Source organism: Zea mays, chromosome 4 (genome assembly GCF_902167145.1).
Source record: "Zea mays cultivar B73 chromosome 4, Zm-B73-REFERENCE-NAM-5.0, whole genome shotgun sequence".
NCBI lineage: Eukaryota > Viridiplantae > Streptophyta > Magnoliopsida > Poales > Poaceae > Zea > Zea mays.
The window spans coordinates 213577976-213593189 of record NC_050099.1 but is presented as its reverse complement, the minus strand read 5'-3'; the positions used below and the strand labels follow the sequence as shown (position 1 = coordinate 213593189).

Sequence of the window (15214 nt, the reverse complement as noted above, 5' to 3'; positions counted from 1 at the left end):
TAGTTTTGTCTAAATTATAATTATTAGAATAGAATTCAATTCCAACGAAATAAACGAGGCCTTAGAAAAAATGGGTTCTTAAACTAACCCTTAGTGAGATAAGATCTCGAGAGAGAATAAACATATGCGCGACACGCATGATGCACGACAGTTGAAAGTCGTGCTTCAAAGTAGAAGTAGGGAAAGGAGTTACATGGTTACGTGCAGTTGCAACGGACGGCTTATCTCGAAAAGATGCAGTTTTGTATTTGGTCCAAGCTGCCTCAAGTATTTCCATGTACAGCCTCTCACTCTCAGCTAAGAGACATTATAGTTTTTTTAGTTCTATATATACACATGGTCACTGCCACGATAGGGGCAACCACTGCACATATACATTCATTTCAGTCCTAGAGTACCTCCTAACACACAGGTCGGTGCAGTATGTAGTTTTGGCGAATCAGCAACTGCGTCAGACATCCTTCTCAATGCAGGACGGCTCGTCATCGACGGTGACCACGGTCAACTGGTCGTCCAGCGACGTCGCCGACGCCGTCCTCGACAGCGTGCACACCGTGTTCGTCTCGTGATCCGTCTCGTAGGTGGTGTCTAGGGAGCACACGGATCTGGTCGTGAGGGTCCCGTTCCGCGAGAAGAGCGGATTGTGTCGGCTCCTGTCCTTAACCCTCTTGCACCAGCTGTGCAGCGACTCCCTCACGTTCTCCGAGACCAGTGATTTCTTGAACTTGGAACCCATCTGAAGATCAGCCAAGGAACAAGTACGCCAAGAACAAGTCAGCAGCAGTGGATCAACCATCGGCTATGTAGGACGTTGTTTTCAAAATACCAAAAATGAATCAATAATTTTTTCCTGGATATATAGATATCATAAGAAGTTGCAATGAAAAGTGTTTTTTTTTCCTGGAAACACCAAAGTATGTGATTAAAGGTTGCAAAATCAGGTGAGAAAATAACTGCCCATATAAAGGAACAATTCCTCAGTGCAATATAAAATGATATGATGTAGTAGTATTATTAGAACAAAGTGCTGATGACATCATGTGAAGAATTACTATATTAGTATCTCTTGATTCCAGTTAGATTTGTGCTTGAAGAGTACCTGAGAAATAATCACATTCAGCGGCAGTGTGCTGTAGCTGCACCAAAACTGAACTAGGAGCCTGCAATGTTCAGAAGAGATTTTTTTCACCCTTTTAGTATTGAGCCCAACCAATATTTTCAGGTGAGTTAATTTAGAGCAAATCCCAAATCAGGGAGCTTATAGCATAGATAACTGGAGTAACACAAGGTAGACCAAAGCATGTAATGTCTAACTTTCAATGAAAGTTGACAAAGAAATCAGTGTGAAATGTCAGGCTGTGGCAACTTCCACAAAGCAACACATCAACAACTTTAATGGTATGCCAAGCTCTTCTACAGTTAGACCACTAAATATTCTGTATTTTTGAAAGAAAAATGCAAATTCTTACCCAGAAATCAACCGAATGGCAACCATGTAGTAGTGCTTCATGAAACATGTTTGTGCACTGAGTTCCCACTGCACAAGATGTGTGCCAATAAGTATAAATAACAAATCGAGCTATACGGATCATTGGAGGATGACAACTCTGCAGTTCTTTTCTTCTCCCTTGAGCTAGGGAAGTGGTTATTCGCACCTTATGGACTAGCAAGCAATTTAAAAAAAATACATAAACCCAGCACCCTACAGACAGAGTGCTGGACATGTTCTCATCCTATATTCTTGTACTATTGGCTGTTTGTCCAAATAATTTAATCCCGATCATACGGATTAAGAAGATTCTCACCAGAGACCATAAGAATGTTGCCAGCTCAAAAGCATTCTGAAAGAAATAAAAAGTGTTAGGATGAGGGAAAATATGCCCATATAATCATCAAAACATCCAGAGTAGCAATAAACATCACCTGAAATGAAATGAACTGTATAAGCCACCAGAGTACCCGAGGCTTTCCAAACCAAAATAGATCATCACGCAGTTTAAGTTGTGAGCCAACATAAGGCGCTGTTGCCTCAGCGACTTCCAAAGCCAACTGAGCAATGACGTGCTGAAGTTCAGTACCCACTAGAAGCACCAGCTTCTCGAAATTTTTGAAGTCACATAGTTATGAGAAGACATAAGTATCATTTTAAGACAAGAAACAAAAGACATCATTAGCTGAATCTTGTATATTGATTATGTGACATGGGTGACACTTACAATAACAGGAACAAAGGACAACCAGAAATATATATTGATACCTGCAATTTTAGAAAAGAGCCAAATAGTGTCACACGGGTTTAAGCTTGGAGGCAAGGGAAGAAGAGAGATTTGGAGCAAGTGGTACCATGAACATTGATTAATATGCAGACAATCGCATATGCCCAAAGTGGCCAACTGCAAAAAATAGATGTGCTCGTGTATGAATACCACATGTAGCAAAAATATTAAAGAAAATTAATAGCTCTTGATATGCTATAACCAAGTTCGAAGAAGGCTAAATATTTAGATAGCTTTAACTGGCATTATCAATCGGAAGGAGCAAAGAAGTCCCTAAAGTTTGGGTCACTATGTAGCTACCAACATATGTATTGGAAAAATCCATCATAGGTCATCTTCTTCAATGCAATGCCGCGGGGGCGGTCTTACCCCCGCAGGTCCAGTTTCCTCAACACAGCCACCATACTGGATCTCATGGGAAACTATTTCTAGACCAGTATACTTGAATGCTTCGTTATTCGAATCAAGAAATCTACTCTATCAAAGGTAGTTTTCTTGATGCTTAATTGATCACATGAAAAGTGGATACTCTGTAGAGTAAATTCTGCTTTACCTGATACCAATAGTCCCATTGTAATCATCTTCCATGCTCCGTACCATGTATTTATGGAAGTCATATGAATGTGGTAGCTTGTGATACTATCAAGAAAATCACATGAACAAAATGGCATATTAGAATAATCTTGGCAGGGGGAGCAGGTGGGGCGAGGATGCTAAAACATTAGAAAAAAAAATTAGAGTACTCACTGTGACAAAGCCCAACCTCAGTGCCAAATAGTCTGACCTTATTATGGAGCCCTTGAATTGACGCAAAAAGCAAAGCTGCAATGCAATTAAAGAAACTTTAAATCCAAGTGATTATGGATGTATACTACTTATTTGAGGCTTCAGATACATGAATCTTTTGACTTTATGGTCGGTGACAGTCTTAGATGTTCTTTCATCAGTAAACTTGAGGTTGAATTCGAAATGACTGGATGAGCTAGAAAAATAAGGCATTTTTATGTCTTTACACGGTGATAAACTAATCAGATAACAAAGGATGATACAGTCAGTATCTGTTCCACAGAAAGATCAAGAAACAGAAAAGGAATCTTACCATCCAAATAAGTATTTTATTTTTGCTCCATGGATGAGAAGCATTGTTAAAAACAAAGGTTGACTGCCTTCTCATCACCTTGGTTCTCCTAGCTGAGAGAGACAAAGATCAGTGAGGTAGTACACATCAACAGGGTTGCATAAAACATGGCCAAACAAAGCATCCACTTCCAGCAGATGACCGAATGACCCTCCCTACCTTTCAATTCCTCAGCAGCAATTGGACCTGCTAAGGTTTCCCACTTCCTCCAGCTATAGATCTGCACCAATAGCAGAAAGATATATACCATAATAAACTCAGAAGAAAATAAGAGGGAAAAATGTCAGAGCCGCAATCAGGCAGTGAGCACGAACCTTGATCATGGACAGAACCACTGTTACAAAACTGTACAACACATGAGTGATACCAAGGATGAAGAGAAACCGGTGCAGCTGCTCAAGGCCCTCGTACGAAACAAAAGGTTCATGGCCCTGCAAGTGACAGATTAGGTTCCAACCCAAGCGATGAGTGAACAGTGTGCTCCGCTCCCAGTTCCATTGACCTCAATAGGCTGGGAGCAGGACATCTGGGTTACCAATACCTCGCCACAGACGTGCAGCCGTTGGCCACCGAACATGTTCTTGTCGAGCGCCGTCTGGTTGGCGTCCGTGTTGCGCAGCAGGTCCTGGTAGTCGCTCTCGGAGCAGATGTAGAAGCGGCTGGTGAAGAGCGAGGACGGCACGCAGATCTCCGATATGAAGCGCGCCGTCTGGCTGAGCAGCAGCGAGATGACTCCGAGCAGCATCAGCTCTGCGTGCAGACATGGCTTCTATTGGTGAGAGGCTAACAGTCGAACAGCTTGCGAGAGGCGGCAGTGGCAGCAGAAACATTCACGGTTGAGCTTGAGCAGGTAGGAAGAAGTGAGTGTGACGAGGTCGCCACAGGGTATCTAGATCCTTGGAGACAATGTAGTACCCTGTCTAAAGCTAGCAGCATTGCAAGGCAATGAATAGTACTACCAAACTACCAACCCGTCCATGAATATTCAGTTGCAGCAAGCAAACAAACAAATCAACATCGGCCAGTTAGAAAGGCTGCTGAGTGCTGAGCTCCTCAAATTGTGGAATGATACATGGTAGTCACATGTACAGTAGTGCACCGCTATCTAGTTCAGCAATTCAGCAGGCAGCACAAGAGCGCGTTCAGATTAGGGCGATAAAAAGCAGGTGAGGACGAAGGAAAGGGCGAGACGGCGAGGCCGCGAGGGAGGGAGGGGAAGTGGGAACGTACCTTCGCGGATCTTCTCGAGCGCGGCGAGCATGGCCTTCCGCTTGGTCTTGCGCAGCCACTGCGGTGCGGAGCGAACAACAGCCGGCGGGGGTCAGCTAAGCGAACAGCAGCAAAGCAGTAGTGAGGCGAGAAGAATGCCCCGTGCGGGCGGGACTCTGTCACCTTGGCGAAGCGCGAGAGGGAGCGCTCGACGAGGAAGCAGGCAGCGACCATGAGCGTGGTGACGGTTGCCACGGACCAGGTGGGCGTCTCCGCCAGCGACCGCCCCTGCTCCGCCGCCATCCCGCCCCGCTCAGCTCACCGCCGGATCACTCGGCTCCCGCCACCTTCAGTTCCAGCTGCCCTGATATCTGGATTTACGCGATGGTATTATTGGGATTTGGAAGCGGCGAGGAAGTGGTGAGGTCGGAGTAATTAATGCGGATCGAGGCGGAGGGGAGGTGGGTGGCATGCGGATGCGGTTGGGTCGGCGCGGGATCCATCGGCATCAGAGCAGCAACGGCAGGCACCGCGCGAGAGGAGAGCATTCAAGTGGCAACAGCATCAGAAATTCGGGAAGGTCGGAGGAGGGGGAGTTTGGTCAGCTAGCAGCCTTGCAGAGCCTGCAGAGGCAGCAGCGGCCAGCGGCACATGGGGGCATGGGGCGGCACGAGCACGAGCGCCGAGGCCGTAGCCCATAAGCGGTCCGCAGCGCAAGCCCCACGTGCTCTCGTTTCTTCTCGCCGTGCCAAAACCCAAAACATAGAGATAAAACCTTGTACGGACGAGGACACATTTTTTAAGACACAACTAGTTAGTAATCTGCGCGCTACAACGGTATATAAAATATTCAACAAAATGTTAGTGTTCTTATGTTTATTTGTTTTATGTTCATTGGTATATCCAAAAAAACATGAATAGAAGTGCGTAAAAGAAGAAGTGAAATAGAGAGGAATGCAAGTGTATCGTACAAACAACATATAGTGCGTACATCCAATATACAATAGTAGCTAGCAAGTTTACACAAGTAGAATACAATAGAACTAAACATATTAGCATGCACTTGCTGACGGGGGATATAAATATAGTCTTCCCGGTGGATATAAACACAGTTTTTCCGGTTTCCATTCCCCTGCCGCCATGGAGTCGGAGAATGCATAGTTGTCCGCAGGCAGTGCTACTGCTGCACCTAGGCGTGCTCGCGCCGCCGCTAGCAAAGCGGTCGAGTTACAATACCCAGTCGGCCAAGAGTTACTTGGATCGTGTCTAACACATCATTTATATGATCGTCCAAAACACTGATTTACACTATAGACTACATTATTCGCAAAATAAAGTTTAAATATGAGTACGAGAATAGATTCGGAAAGTGAAAGTTAAATATGAGCATGAGAATAGGTAAGCTGCTAGAGATAGTCTTATGTGTTGCTTTCATGGTTACAATACCCTAGTCGTGCAAGAGTGGGCAGCATCCACAAACAGTTTTGCACTGAACAAAAAAAAGATTTTGAGTTCATTCGACACAGTTGTCAACTGAACTGATTCAGCAGTTCAGTTTTCGAAAAAAACAAAATTAATTGCAAGAGATTAAAATTCCAATTCCAAAAGTCTGATTACCTTGTGCCAGTGCTCAGCCCAACGGTGCCTTCACTCATTAGGCGCCTACCAATTTTGCCAAGGTCCCCTACAACAACAAAATGCTCGGTGGTGGCAGCCTCACCAGCCTTCTCATCTGGCTTCTCGTATGGCAACATGTGGAATGCCCGACGTTCAGAGATGCATGTCTTCCAGACCATCCCCTAAAACATCGTCAGTAACAGGGAGATGAACCCCAGAAGCATCAACTTTGCATCACACTAAATAAAGAGCTAAAGTTTGTGTCATAAATATTTTTTATCTCATAGGTAAAAAAGAGATACGAAGATTCCAACCCTTATTCTATGCTCTAACTTACCTAGGTATTTCAACCTGCAATACCAAACCAGCAAACAACAAGCACGTCAAGGATAGCTTATATACATATAAAACATGACTAATCCTTCCAATTCTTTTCTTCCTAGGTTCCTTCCAACTAATCGTTGTGCAAGCTCCCTAAACAACACAATCTAGTTTGGCAAGAAAATTTAAAGGTTTTGCAACAAACATGAGAAATTTACTAAAAATAACTCTCTGAGAAGCAAATTCAGCATGGGCATGGAGGTTCAGTCTATTTATTTGGCAAAAACAGAGCATGCCACAACAAAACTATTCAAACATAGGCGGATGCCCCCACGCCTTGGGTAGTCTAATTTGGGTCTGTATCCTGCAACTATCCCCGGATTAATATAGTCGCCAATGACCAATGTCATGTGTGAGATTTTCAGCTGAAATGTAGTAATCATCGGCAATCAAACCAGTGAACTCGTAGATGTTATTGAATATTGCACCCACGTTTCTCGAGTCTCTAGCATAGTATACATAATTCTTTCTACTTAAGACACATATCTTTGCATGCTCAACAAGTTGTCCCACATCTTTTTTTTACATTCCACTGCCTAGAATTTAGAGAACGAACAAGGGATGCCAAATTATATAGGGAATACCATAAATCACAATATAGTAAGTAAAAAACAGGTATCATAGAACTAACGCTATGTAATATTTCACCACAGTCATACCTGTTAGCATCACAACAAAATCAGTCAGGATCAGCATATGGACATAGTATTACTATAACCATGTATCACATATTCAGATTCTTCTAAAAACAAAAAAACAAACTTCAGATATGCTTTACCAATTTAAATCAGAACCTCTTACCTGATTCTTCTAAGAAAATGAAACACCAAGCTATCTAGATGTCCATCACAATTGCAACAAATAGTATTGAAATTTCTCCAAAGTTGTGTACATAGTGGAGTTACAAAGTGGGACTTGCAACCCTCATCTCTGTGAATATTGAACAGAAAAAGGTACTAACCCAAAAGAAGCCCAAAATGAAATATTAGACTCAGATTCCCCATAAAACAAAATTGGGCAAAGAACAACAAGGCCTCATGTGCAATTTTTGTGTAAATAATTTTAATTTTTTTACAATGATGATGCAATCCATTACCTATTTGCCCCCTTCAGATTTTCAAGGTCTTCTATAAACCGAGCAGTGCAACGGACTCCATTACCACACATATGATGAAAAAAGAGAAATGATTTATCAAAATTTAGTGTATGAGAACAATTCATATTAACAAGTTGTGTTAAACATTTTCTGGTTGTCCATATCTTGGAGATAAAGAATCTACCGAAAAAACAAAGGAGACAATTATATTTACTTTCCTTCACTCTACTTGATAGTTAGCAGTGCAAAAAAAGGAATATATATCTGATCATATAATAAGCATTTGTTTAGGATTGGAAGCACCATGACAGTTCAATTGGGTTTGGTCGTATCACAAAAATAAACCATTCCAAACATAGAATAAAATAAACAATATTGGCATACGATGCAACTTGAATGACCAATCAAAAATAGAAGATCCGAGTTAGAAAAGAGAGTGACGAGAGTACGTATACCTAGAGGAACAACTGCCGAGGATATATATGGAGAAAAACACATTTTTATCATATATAATCAAACTTACAATTGTATCAGAATACTGCAAGAGGTTGAATAGTGCAAGCACAGTCTCCATTACCTTAGGCGCATTTAGGTCATCATAATCACTAAATATGTTCTAGAAAGATCTGGAACGTCACTTCCTGTTGGCATTTCCACAAGCAGTTCGTGAGCATAGGACATATGAAGCAAGTGGAAGAACATCGTAGAAGCAGATGAAGCCACAGAACACTCGATGTGTGGAGCCCATTGGGGCGTGGCATCGCAGGCCTCAGCGATGGCGGGCGCGCCGAGAAGCAGGATGTCGCCGCCGTGGGAGCCGAAGCCACCAGCGAGGGGGGACAGGAGGCACGTGGGAGCCCGTGCCGAACAAGGCCAGCACGTCGCAGAGCGAGCGGCCTTGCATTTGCACAAATTAAACCGAAGATACGATTTGACATCCCACTAACACATAAGCATGGGCATCCCCACTGTGCAAAGCACCAAGCACAGGGCACATGATCATCACAAGCAATTAACCAGTAGGTCGAGCAATTCTATAACAAAAGAAACCAGACTTGCACACGTACTACCGCATCTTGGGCTTCCCTTCACGGATCTATAGGTCGTTGTAGATGGCCTTGTCCTAGTACAACGGGTCGGCGGAGGCCGGCGGTCAGCAAACCCGGAAGTTCACGAATGCATCGTTGTAGGCCTGGCGGTGGAGGTGCTCTGGCTCCAGTATGACATCGTCGCAATCAAAGATGAGGGCCTCGAGGGACGCCGATGAAGAGACCATGGTGAGTTGGGGCGCGCGACGGAGGTGCGTGATGGGGACGATTGAGGGTGATTGGTTGCGCGTGGGAGTCGACAGAGGGACAAAGCGGTAGTTGGCAGAGCTGGGCTGAGGCCGATGGAGCTCCGCACTATGATGGCTGGAGGAGGGAGGGAGGGAGGAAAACACCAGAATTATATGGGGCTGGGGGTGAGAGGTTGCGAGCGAGGCGGGCGTTGAGAGTAAGGTGGGTGGGCCTACGCGAAGCACGGGAGTCGGTGACAGTTGCGGGCTATGCAACGGCTATGGGATGGTGATGGCGGTTACGGGCGATGCGGGTTGTGCAATGCGCGGGATGGCGACGGTTGTTGGAGGAGCTAGAGAGCTCGTAGCGTGTGGGAGGCGGTGGGTCGCGAAGAGGGGACTGCGGGTTAAGAGAGAAAAATTATAAGGGTCTTTACGTAAAAGTATGACGTAGGACGACCGTTGAAACTGGTGCTTTAATATAGTACTAGGTATATGCCCGTGCGTTGCAACGGAAGTAAAAAAGTTAGTATAAAACATAGATACGGAACAACAAACATCACTATAATATGAAAAATAAAAAATAAACAACAATAAATATGTCATGAATTGTAATCAACATCTCATGCTGGTACACACAGTCATCAAAGTGGAGTTGAATATCCCGAATTGCTTGGTTTACTCGGTCCATCACAGAAGGGACCATCAGCTACTGCCAATATAATGAACTTCAAAATCATTAGAAAATTTTGCCTCGCCACTTGGTCCGTCAACATGCCCTCCTCTGCCTGATTTCCCCCAATCAATAGTTGTAACCCCTAAGAATCAAAACCCAATATGTCAGGCACAAAGGAACTTGTTCTTTACAAGAGATTAGACAAGAGAGAAGTATGCATAATGATTGCAGAAACGTCTAAATACATGGATAAGGGAGAAGTATGCAGTCATTTAGGAATAAAATGGTTAACTAAAAATGCAGTCATTTGCTCCTCATATTTTCTCTGTTCAGCAGATGGACAGGGGCTCACCATTCCACTCCTTGAGGCACTTGCGCAGCGATGTCTTCCTCAAATGAGCGCTTGAAGTACTCGTGATAATCATCCTACATACCAACTCCACATGAAGTAGCATCTCCAGTACGATTAACAAGGTACAAAAATTTAGGCAACAACTACATCAAGAAACTGAAGGCAAAAAACACAGGAGCATCTAAAACAATTGCTTGTCACTTACTCCCTGTGCATAAATCTTCCTGGACCCTTCCAACTGCGACATCTACAGATCATGGGTGTTCACCAACTCCTACACCTCCGATGTGCTCGAAATATTCAAAAAATTGATCGGTTACTTATCAAATGGAGAAGCAGTAGATAATGCAGAGCAAAATAAAAAAAACTGAGCTCTGTTTGTGTTCCTCTTGGTAAGGAAGAGCTCGAGTCGCTACGATCGCATTCCTAGTGAATCCCAACACCATACAACCACGACAAAAGTGTTAAGTAGACCTCCTAGTGAATCCCAACACCATACAACCACGACAAAAGTGTTAAGTAGACCTCCTAGTGAATCCCAACACCATACAACCACGACAAAAGTGTTAAGTAGACCTCAGAACAACACCACAAGGAAACCACACGTGAGAATAGCAAACCACCAATACACACAAGCATCCATGGCATTAACACCATAGTTTGTTAGGAAAATTCAACTAAAACATGGACGAATAATGAAATCAAAGTGGTATGGGCAGGCTAAGAATAATATAAATGGTATGGGCATGAACTCTGTACCTAACAATACATGATAAAAAATAACAATTTAGCTGATTCATGGTCGGAAATCAACAAGGATTACAGAGTTCACGCACCTTAAGGACAGGGTACTTTTTTATTTCATTAACAGATCAAGCAAAATAAAAAAGTAATGAGCAAATGAGCCTAACTAAAAATGCATAGCATTCAACAAAGCTAACTAAGATAGGTTATTTACATCATTATTCAAATGTTGTACTGAAAATGCATGCTATTAACGAATTTAGGAAACCAGAGTGCCAACTTTACCTCTTCTAGAGTCCAGTTGCCCTTGGATGAGCGGCGTGCTGGACCAGTTGTCCTCCTGAAGCCAGAGATAAACAAACATGTATAAGAATTAAGAAGGAATATGCATATCATAAAACCTGATGAGTGGTTCCAATAAGCGGATAGAAATTCACCCATTGGGTAATCTCCCCCTTTTTTAGGTTCCTTGCTGACTCCTCCATCAGGAGGAACAGAAGGAGTTGAAGACTTTGTGCCCTTCAAAGTCTTTCGCTCTTCAGTTGTCATATTAAGTGAAAACAGAAAACTGAATCTCCACTTAAAGCAAGGTAAGGGCCCAAATATCCATCCCAATGTTAAAGCCCTCTAAGGTCTTCTAGCAGATTTTTTTCGCTTGGGGAGAAGTGGCCATTGTCTGCCAAGAGGGGGGAAAGGAACAAAATTGAATCATGTAAACAAAATAACAAATAGTCGAAATTATAATACAGAAATACACAACTATGAAGGTACAATGATGCATCGTGATTTTGCCATGATAGACATGCCCTCAAATTTAATCGCAAGATATCAATTTTTTTACAGTGAGAAATTAACAAATCCGAATAAAATTTGGCTAGATTTGAGAATTCTAGAACGCAGACTGCAGCGAGCCAAGGGTAAATACAGCATACTAAGATGGCAGAACAGGGACTAACCCAAACTTTTATAATAAAGAAACATTAATACGGTAAGAATTTACCAAGAAGAAGAGTTTGTTGAAGTGGATGAAAATCCATGCTCATCGGTGTTGATCCTTGGCTCAAGGTCCGTGCAACAGTTTTATGGAAATCATCTTGTTGGTAATTTTGGCTCTGCGAATAAGTCACAGACCGCATATTCACCGGAAGATTCACCTGCTATGTTAGATCATCATAAGTGCATGATTAGGTGTAACGAACAACACCAAGTACTAAGAGCAAGAATCTAGTAATGGCAATGCATTTATTTGATTACTTATGGAGCTTATGGGGTACCAAATATGTTTCAAGTCATCTGAATACATGTCTAGGCAATGGACACTGAGAACGAGATCCAAGTTCTGCGTGATCAACTGGCTGAAAAATCTTCAGATTCTCTTTGCCTTTTGAAAGAGGTATGCGTCTCAGTACCATTTGAACTAAATTGTTCATGTTATTTTTGTGTTCCTTGTTAAACTTATGAAGTTCCACAGTTTTCCTTTCAATTTTCAGATATTACCTAGTGGTATTAAGTGTTAACTGATTTTAGCTAGGGATTTTAGGGCGTACCGGGTGCAGGGACTGTGGAGAGAGGCTGTTGCGAGTTGCGACTGATGGTGACGGCGACCTCCCCGGTGCCATCCAAGAACAGCACCTCGCCACCGTGCTTCATATTCTTGTTCGAGACGTTGCTCGGCGTGGGTTGACCATCGGACGGCTGCACGGAGACAAAAGCAGCGGGCTGGGGCATCCTAAGCGCCTCCAGATTTTGAAGTTCCTTACAACGAATCTGTCTTTGGTGCTGAATTGGGGGGGAACAGGTTGGAGTTGCAACGGGCGCACCTTGAACTTGACAACATCCTTGCTCCTCTTGATCTTCACGGAACCACCGCCGTGACAACAACAGGGACACTAACCACCACCGTGCTCTTCTCCACGGTCAGCCCTTGATGGGAACACATCCGAGAACCTGATGGGAGTAGCGACAGCCTGCATTTTCTGATCTGAACTTCTTGTGTGTGATCAATTGTTCTACTGAAGTGAAGTAGCAGCTTGGTATAGTATGATCTGAAAGGGTTATCGATCTTGTGTGGTGAGCTTCTGTTATATACTATAGAGCCAGAGTGGGGTCCTTGACCATTGTTTCTAAAAATAACTTCATTAGTCAATAGTGAAGAACTCCTCAGGCTCGATGAGGGGGACAGACTTGGTGAAAGTGATAACCACCCTCACTGTTGGCACAACGGGGATTGCAATCTGCATGAATGGCAAACATGAATAATGAGATGAATGCAAAGCTACGTTGCATTTAGGAGTACCAAAATGAGCTATGTGCAACAAGATAATTACAAGAACAGCCTTTAGAAAATTATATAACATATTGTGGCAAGAAGCAGCCGAAGGTACACAAAGGCAAAACAATTGATGGCGTCCACACTTCGGTGAACACCACTTTGCGGAACATATAGCAAAACTTGGACGAGTGCTCCAAGCTGTATGTCTAACCAATTTCTACTTTCTACAACACCATAGGTTTAGTTTTTCCCATCAGGTTTCATTTGTCATATAAATAAACTATGAGTCATCAAAACAAGATACTATCAATGCAGGTGAGGTGAGTGACAGTTAAGTAAATTCCCTTAAATCTGTGTCCTGAGTAAATTCCCTTAAATCTGTGTCCTAATTGCACCTTCTTCTGTCTGCAATCATAGAATCAAATAAAATAGATTTGTCAAAGAAAAAGCCGAGACTGCAAGTTCCAACTTTGCAAGTTTCTCCACCTTTGATTCCTAAAAATAAATACACCAGCCCCCCCCATGCTAAGTATTGGTTCCTAAAAATAAGTCATTTTCTGGATAAATTGAGAAAAGTTGTTGCCTTTTACTCATGTACAAATTTGTGAATATGTATCAACTGGATTATGAAGATGACTAACTTTTTTTCTAAAAGTAGGTGATAAACATTGAATTCGGGTATCAAAGCCTAATTAGACTACCTTTTGTAGAGAACTAACAATTTTAGCCTAGATAAAGTAACTGGTTTCAGCCTAGATCCAATCCAGGGTATGGTTTTTCCCATATAATCCATTGCATAAATTAAGATCGATTTCTGGTACATTGCAATTTAATGCCCACAAATCACCTAAAATGCAACCAATTTTACATAGCTATACAGCTGATTGAATATCTCCAAATGAATGATATGGTGCCAGGGACACTAACAGAAGTACACAACAAGAGAAAACAGCCCAGGAGGATGTAACATCTCCAAATGATATGGTGTTCATGGACACTAACAGGAGCTAAGGAAATGAATGATGTTGTAGTAATGTTGTAGTAGAGATTGCTTTAAGAAAAAACCAGTTTAGTCAACTCACACTACAGACCCCGTTCCATTTTTGAGCCCTTTTTTCATTATTTGACAAAAACTGACTTCGACGAGTAGCAAATAATTGGACACTAACTGAAGTATAAGTATGTCGGCTATCACTATCAGGAGGGCTATTGATTATTCCTAGAACATCAGTATCATCAAGGCTCGACCAAGAAAACATCTGGTGCGCAAAATGCGGGCTGCAATTCACCATTATATGAAGCAACACAAAGTTGAGAGCAGCGAACTCACCCCATCCGGGGTTCTCGGTTACACCACACCGGAGTCCCGACGCCTCATACAGCGGCCAGCGGGTCCGTCTCAGTAGTGGCGGCGGCAGCGCCCGTAGCTCCTTCATCCTCAGTCGCCCACTGCTCCTGGTAGTACGCAGCCAGATCGGCATCCCACTCCTCGTCCTCCTTCTTCCTCCTCGCCTCGGCCTCGGCCTCCTCCGCCTTCCGCTTCGCCTCTGCGTCCTCGGCCTTCTTCCTCACGTCTGTGTCTGCAAGCGCTCCGTTGTCGTTCCGGTCGGCATTGGCCGGCGCCTGGCCTCTCTCGACGTCGTCATTCCTCCGGGTGGCGTCCCCGCGCGTGCCTCCCCTCCGCGTGTCCGGCTCCGCCGACCCCGGCGCCGCCTCCTCGTGGCCAAAGCCCGGCGGGATCTGGAGCTCGCCGCGGAGGTCGATGCGTCGACGCGGGCGTCTGCTGCGGCCGGGCGCGAGATCGAGGTCATCCTCCACGTCCGGATTGGGATCCGCGGGCGGGATTCGAGAGAGCCGTTGCCGCGGCCGTGGGCGTCCCGGGCGCGGATGGGGACGGGGACGCCGTGGGGGTCTTGCTCCTAGACCTCACTGCCGCCGCGGGCCTCACTGCCGCCATGGGGGTCTCGCTCCCGGACCTCTCTGTCGGCCGAGGCCCAGCGGGATCTGGAGCTCGCCGCGGAGGTCGATGCGTCGACGCGGGCGTCTGCCACGTCCGCGGCCGGGCGCGGGATCGAGGTCATCCTCTGCGTCCGGATCGGGATCCACGGGCGGGATTCGAGGGAGCCGTTGCCGCGGCCGTGGGCGTCCCGGGCGCGGATGGGGACGAGGACGGGGAC

The 15214-nt window shown here is 44.4% G+C and overlaps 2 protein-coding genes across 2 annotated transcripts; both read right to left on the bottom strand.

The window, feature by feature from the left end:
* Window positions 1-224: 224 nt before the first annotated feature.
* On the bottom strand, window positions 225-4996 carry LOC542062 (barley mlo defense gene homolog 4). Its single transcript, NM_001111699.1, has 15 exons — window positions 4807-4996; window positions 4645-4702; window positions 3956-4164; window positions 3729-3845; window positions 3574-3634; window positions 3376-3467; window positions 3024-3098; window positions 2830-2915; window positions 2344-2393; window positions 2217-2257; window positions 1924-2094; window positions 1806-1841; window positions 1470-1537; window positions 1100-1160; window positions 225-736 (listed from the first exon to the last, which is right to left on the bottom strand). Exons 1-15 carry the CDS (start codon window positions 4924-4926, stop codon window positions 452-454), a joined length of 1530 nt encoding a protein of 509 aa, NP_001105169.1. The 5' UTR covers window positions 4927-4996; the 3' UTR covers window positions 225-451.
* A 4702-nt stretch (window positions 4997-9698) lies between these two features.
* Window positions 9699-10333, bottom strand: LOC103654572 (uncharacterized). The gene is made up of 3 exons (XM_008681416.3): window positions 10227-10333; window positions 10022-10095; window positions 9699-9811 (listed from the first exon to the last, which is right to left on the bottom strand). The coding sequence occupies exons 1-3, from the start codon at window positions 10277-10279 to the stop codon at window positions 9699-9701; spliced, it is 240 nt and encodes a 79-aa protein (XP_008679638.1). The 5' UTR covers window positions 10280-10333.
* Between the last annotated feature and the right edge of the window lie 4881 nt (window positions 10334-15214).

Coding starts and splice junctions, on each gene's coding strand:
- LOC103654572 (XM_008681416.3), bottom strand. CDS start 10,279: ATGATCTGTAGATGTCGCAGTTGGAAGGGTCCAGGAAGATTTATGCAC. Junction 10,096..10,226: donor GGAAGATTTATGCACAGGGA/GTAAGTGACAAG, acceptor GTTGGTATGTAG/GATGATTATCACGAGTACTT. Junction 9,812..10,021: donor GTGCCTCAAGGAGTGGAATG/GTGAGCCCCTGT, acceptor TTTGATTCTTAG/GGGTTACAACTATTGATTGG.
- LOC542062 (NM_001111699.1), bottom strand. CDS start 4,926: ATGGCGGCGGAGCAGGGGCGGTCGCTGGCGGAGACGCCCACCTGGTCC. Junction 2,095..2,216: donor TGTCCTTTGTTCCTGTTATT/GTAAGTGTCACC, acceptor AATTTCGAGAAG/CTGGTGCTTCTAGTGGGTAC. Junction 1,842..1,923: donor TACAGTTCATTTCATTTCAG/GTGATGTTTATT, acceptor TATTTCTTTCAG/AATGCTTTTGAGCTGGCAAC.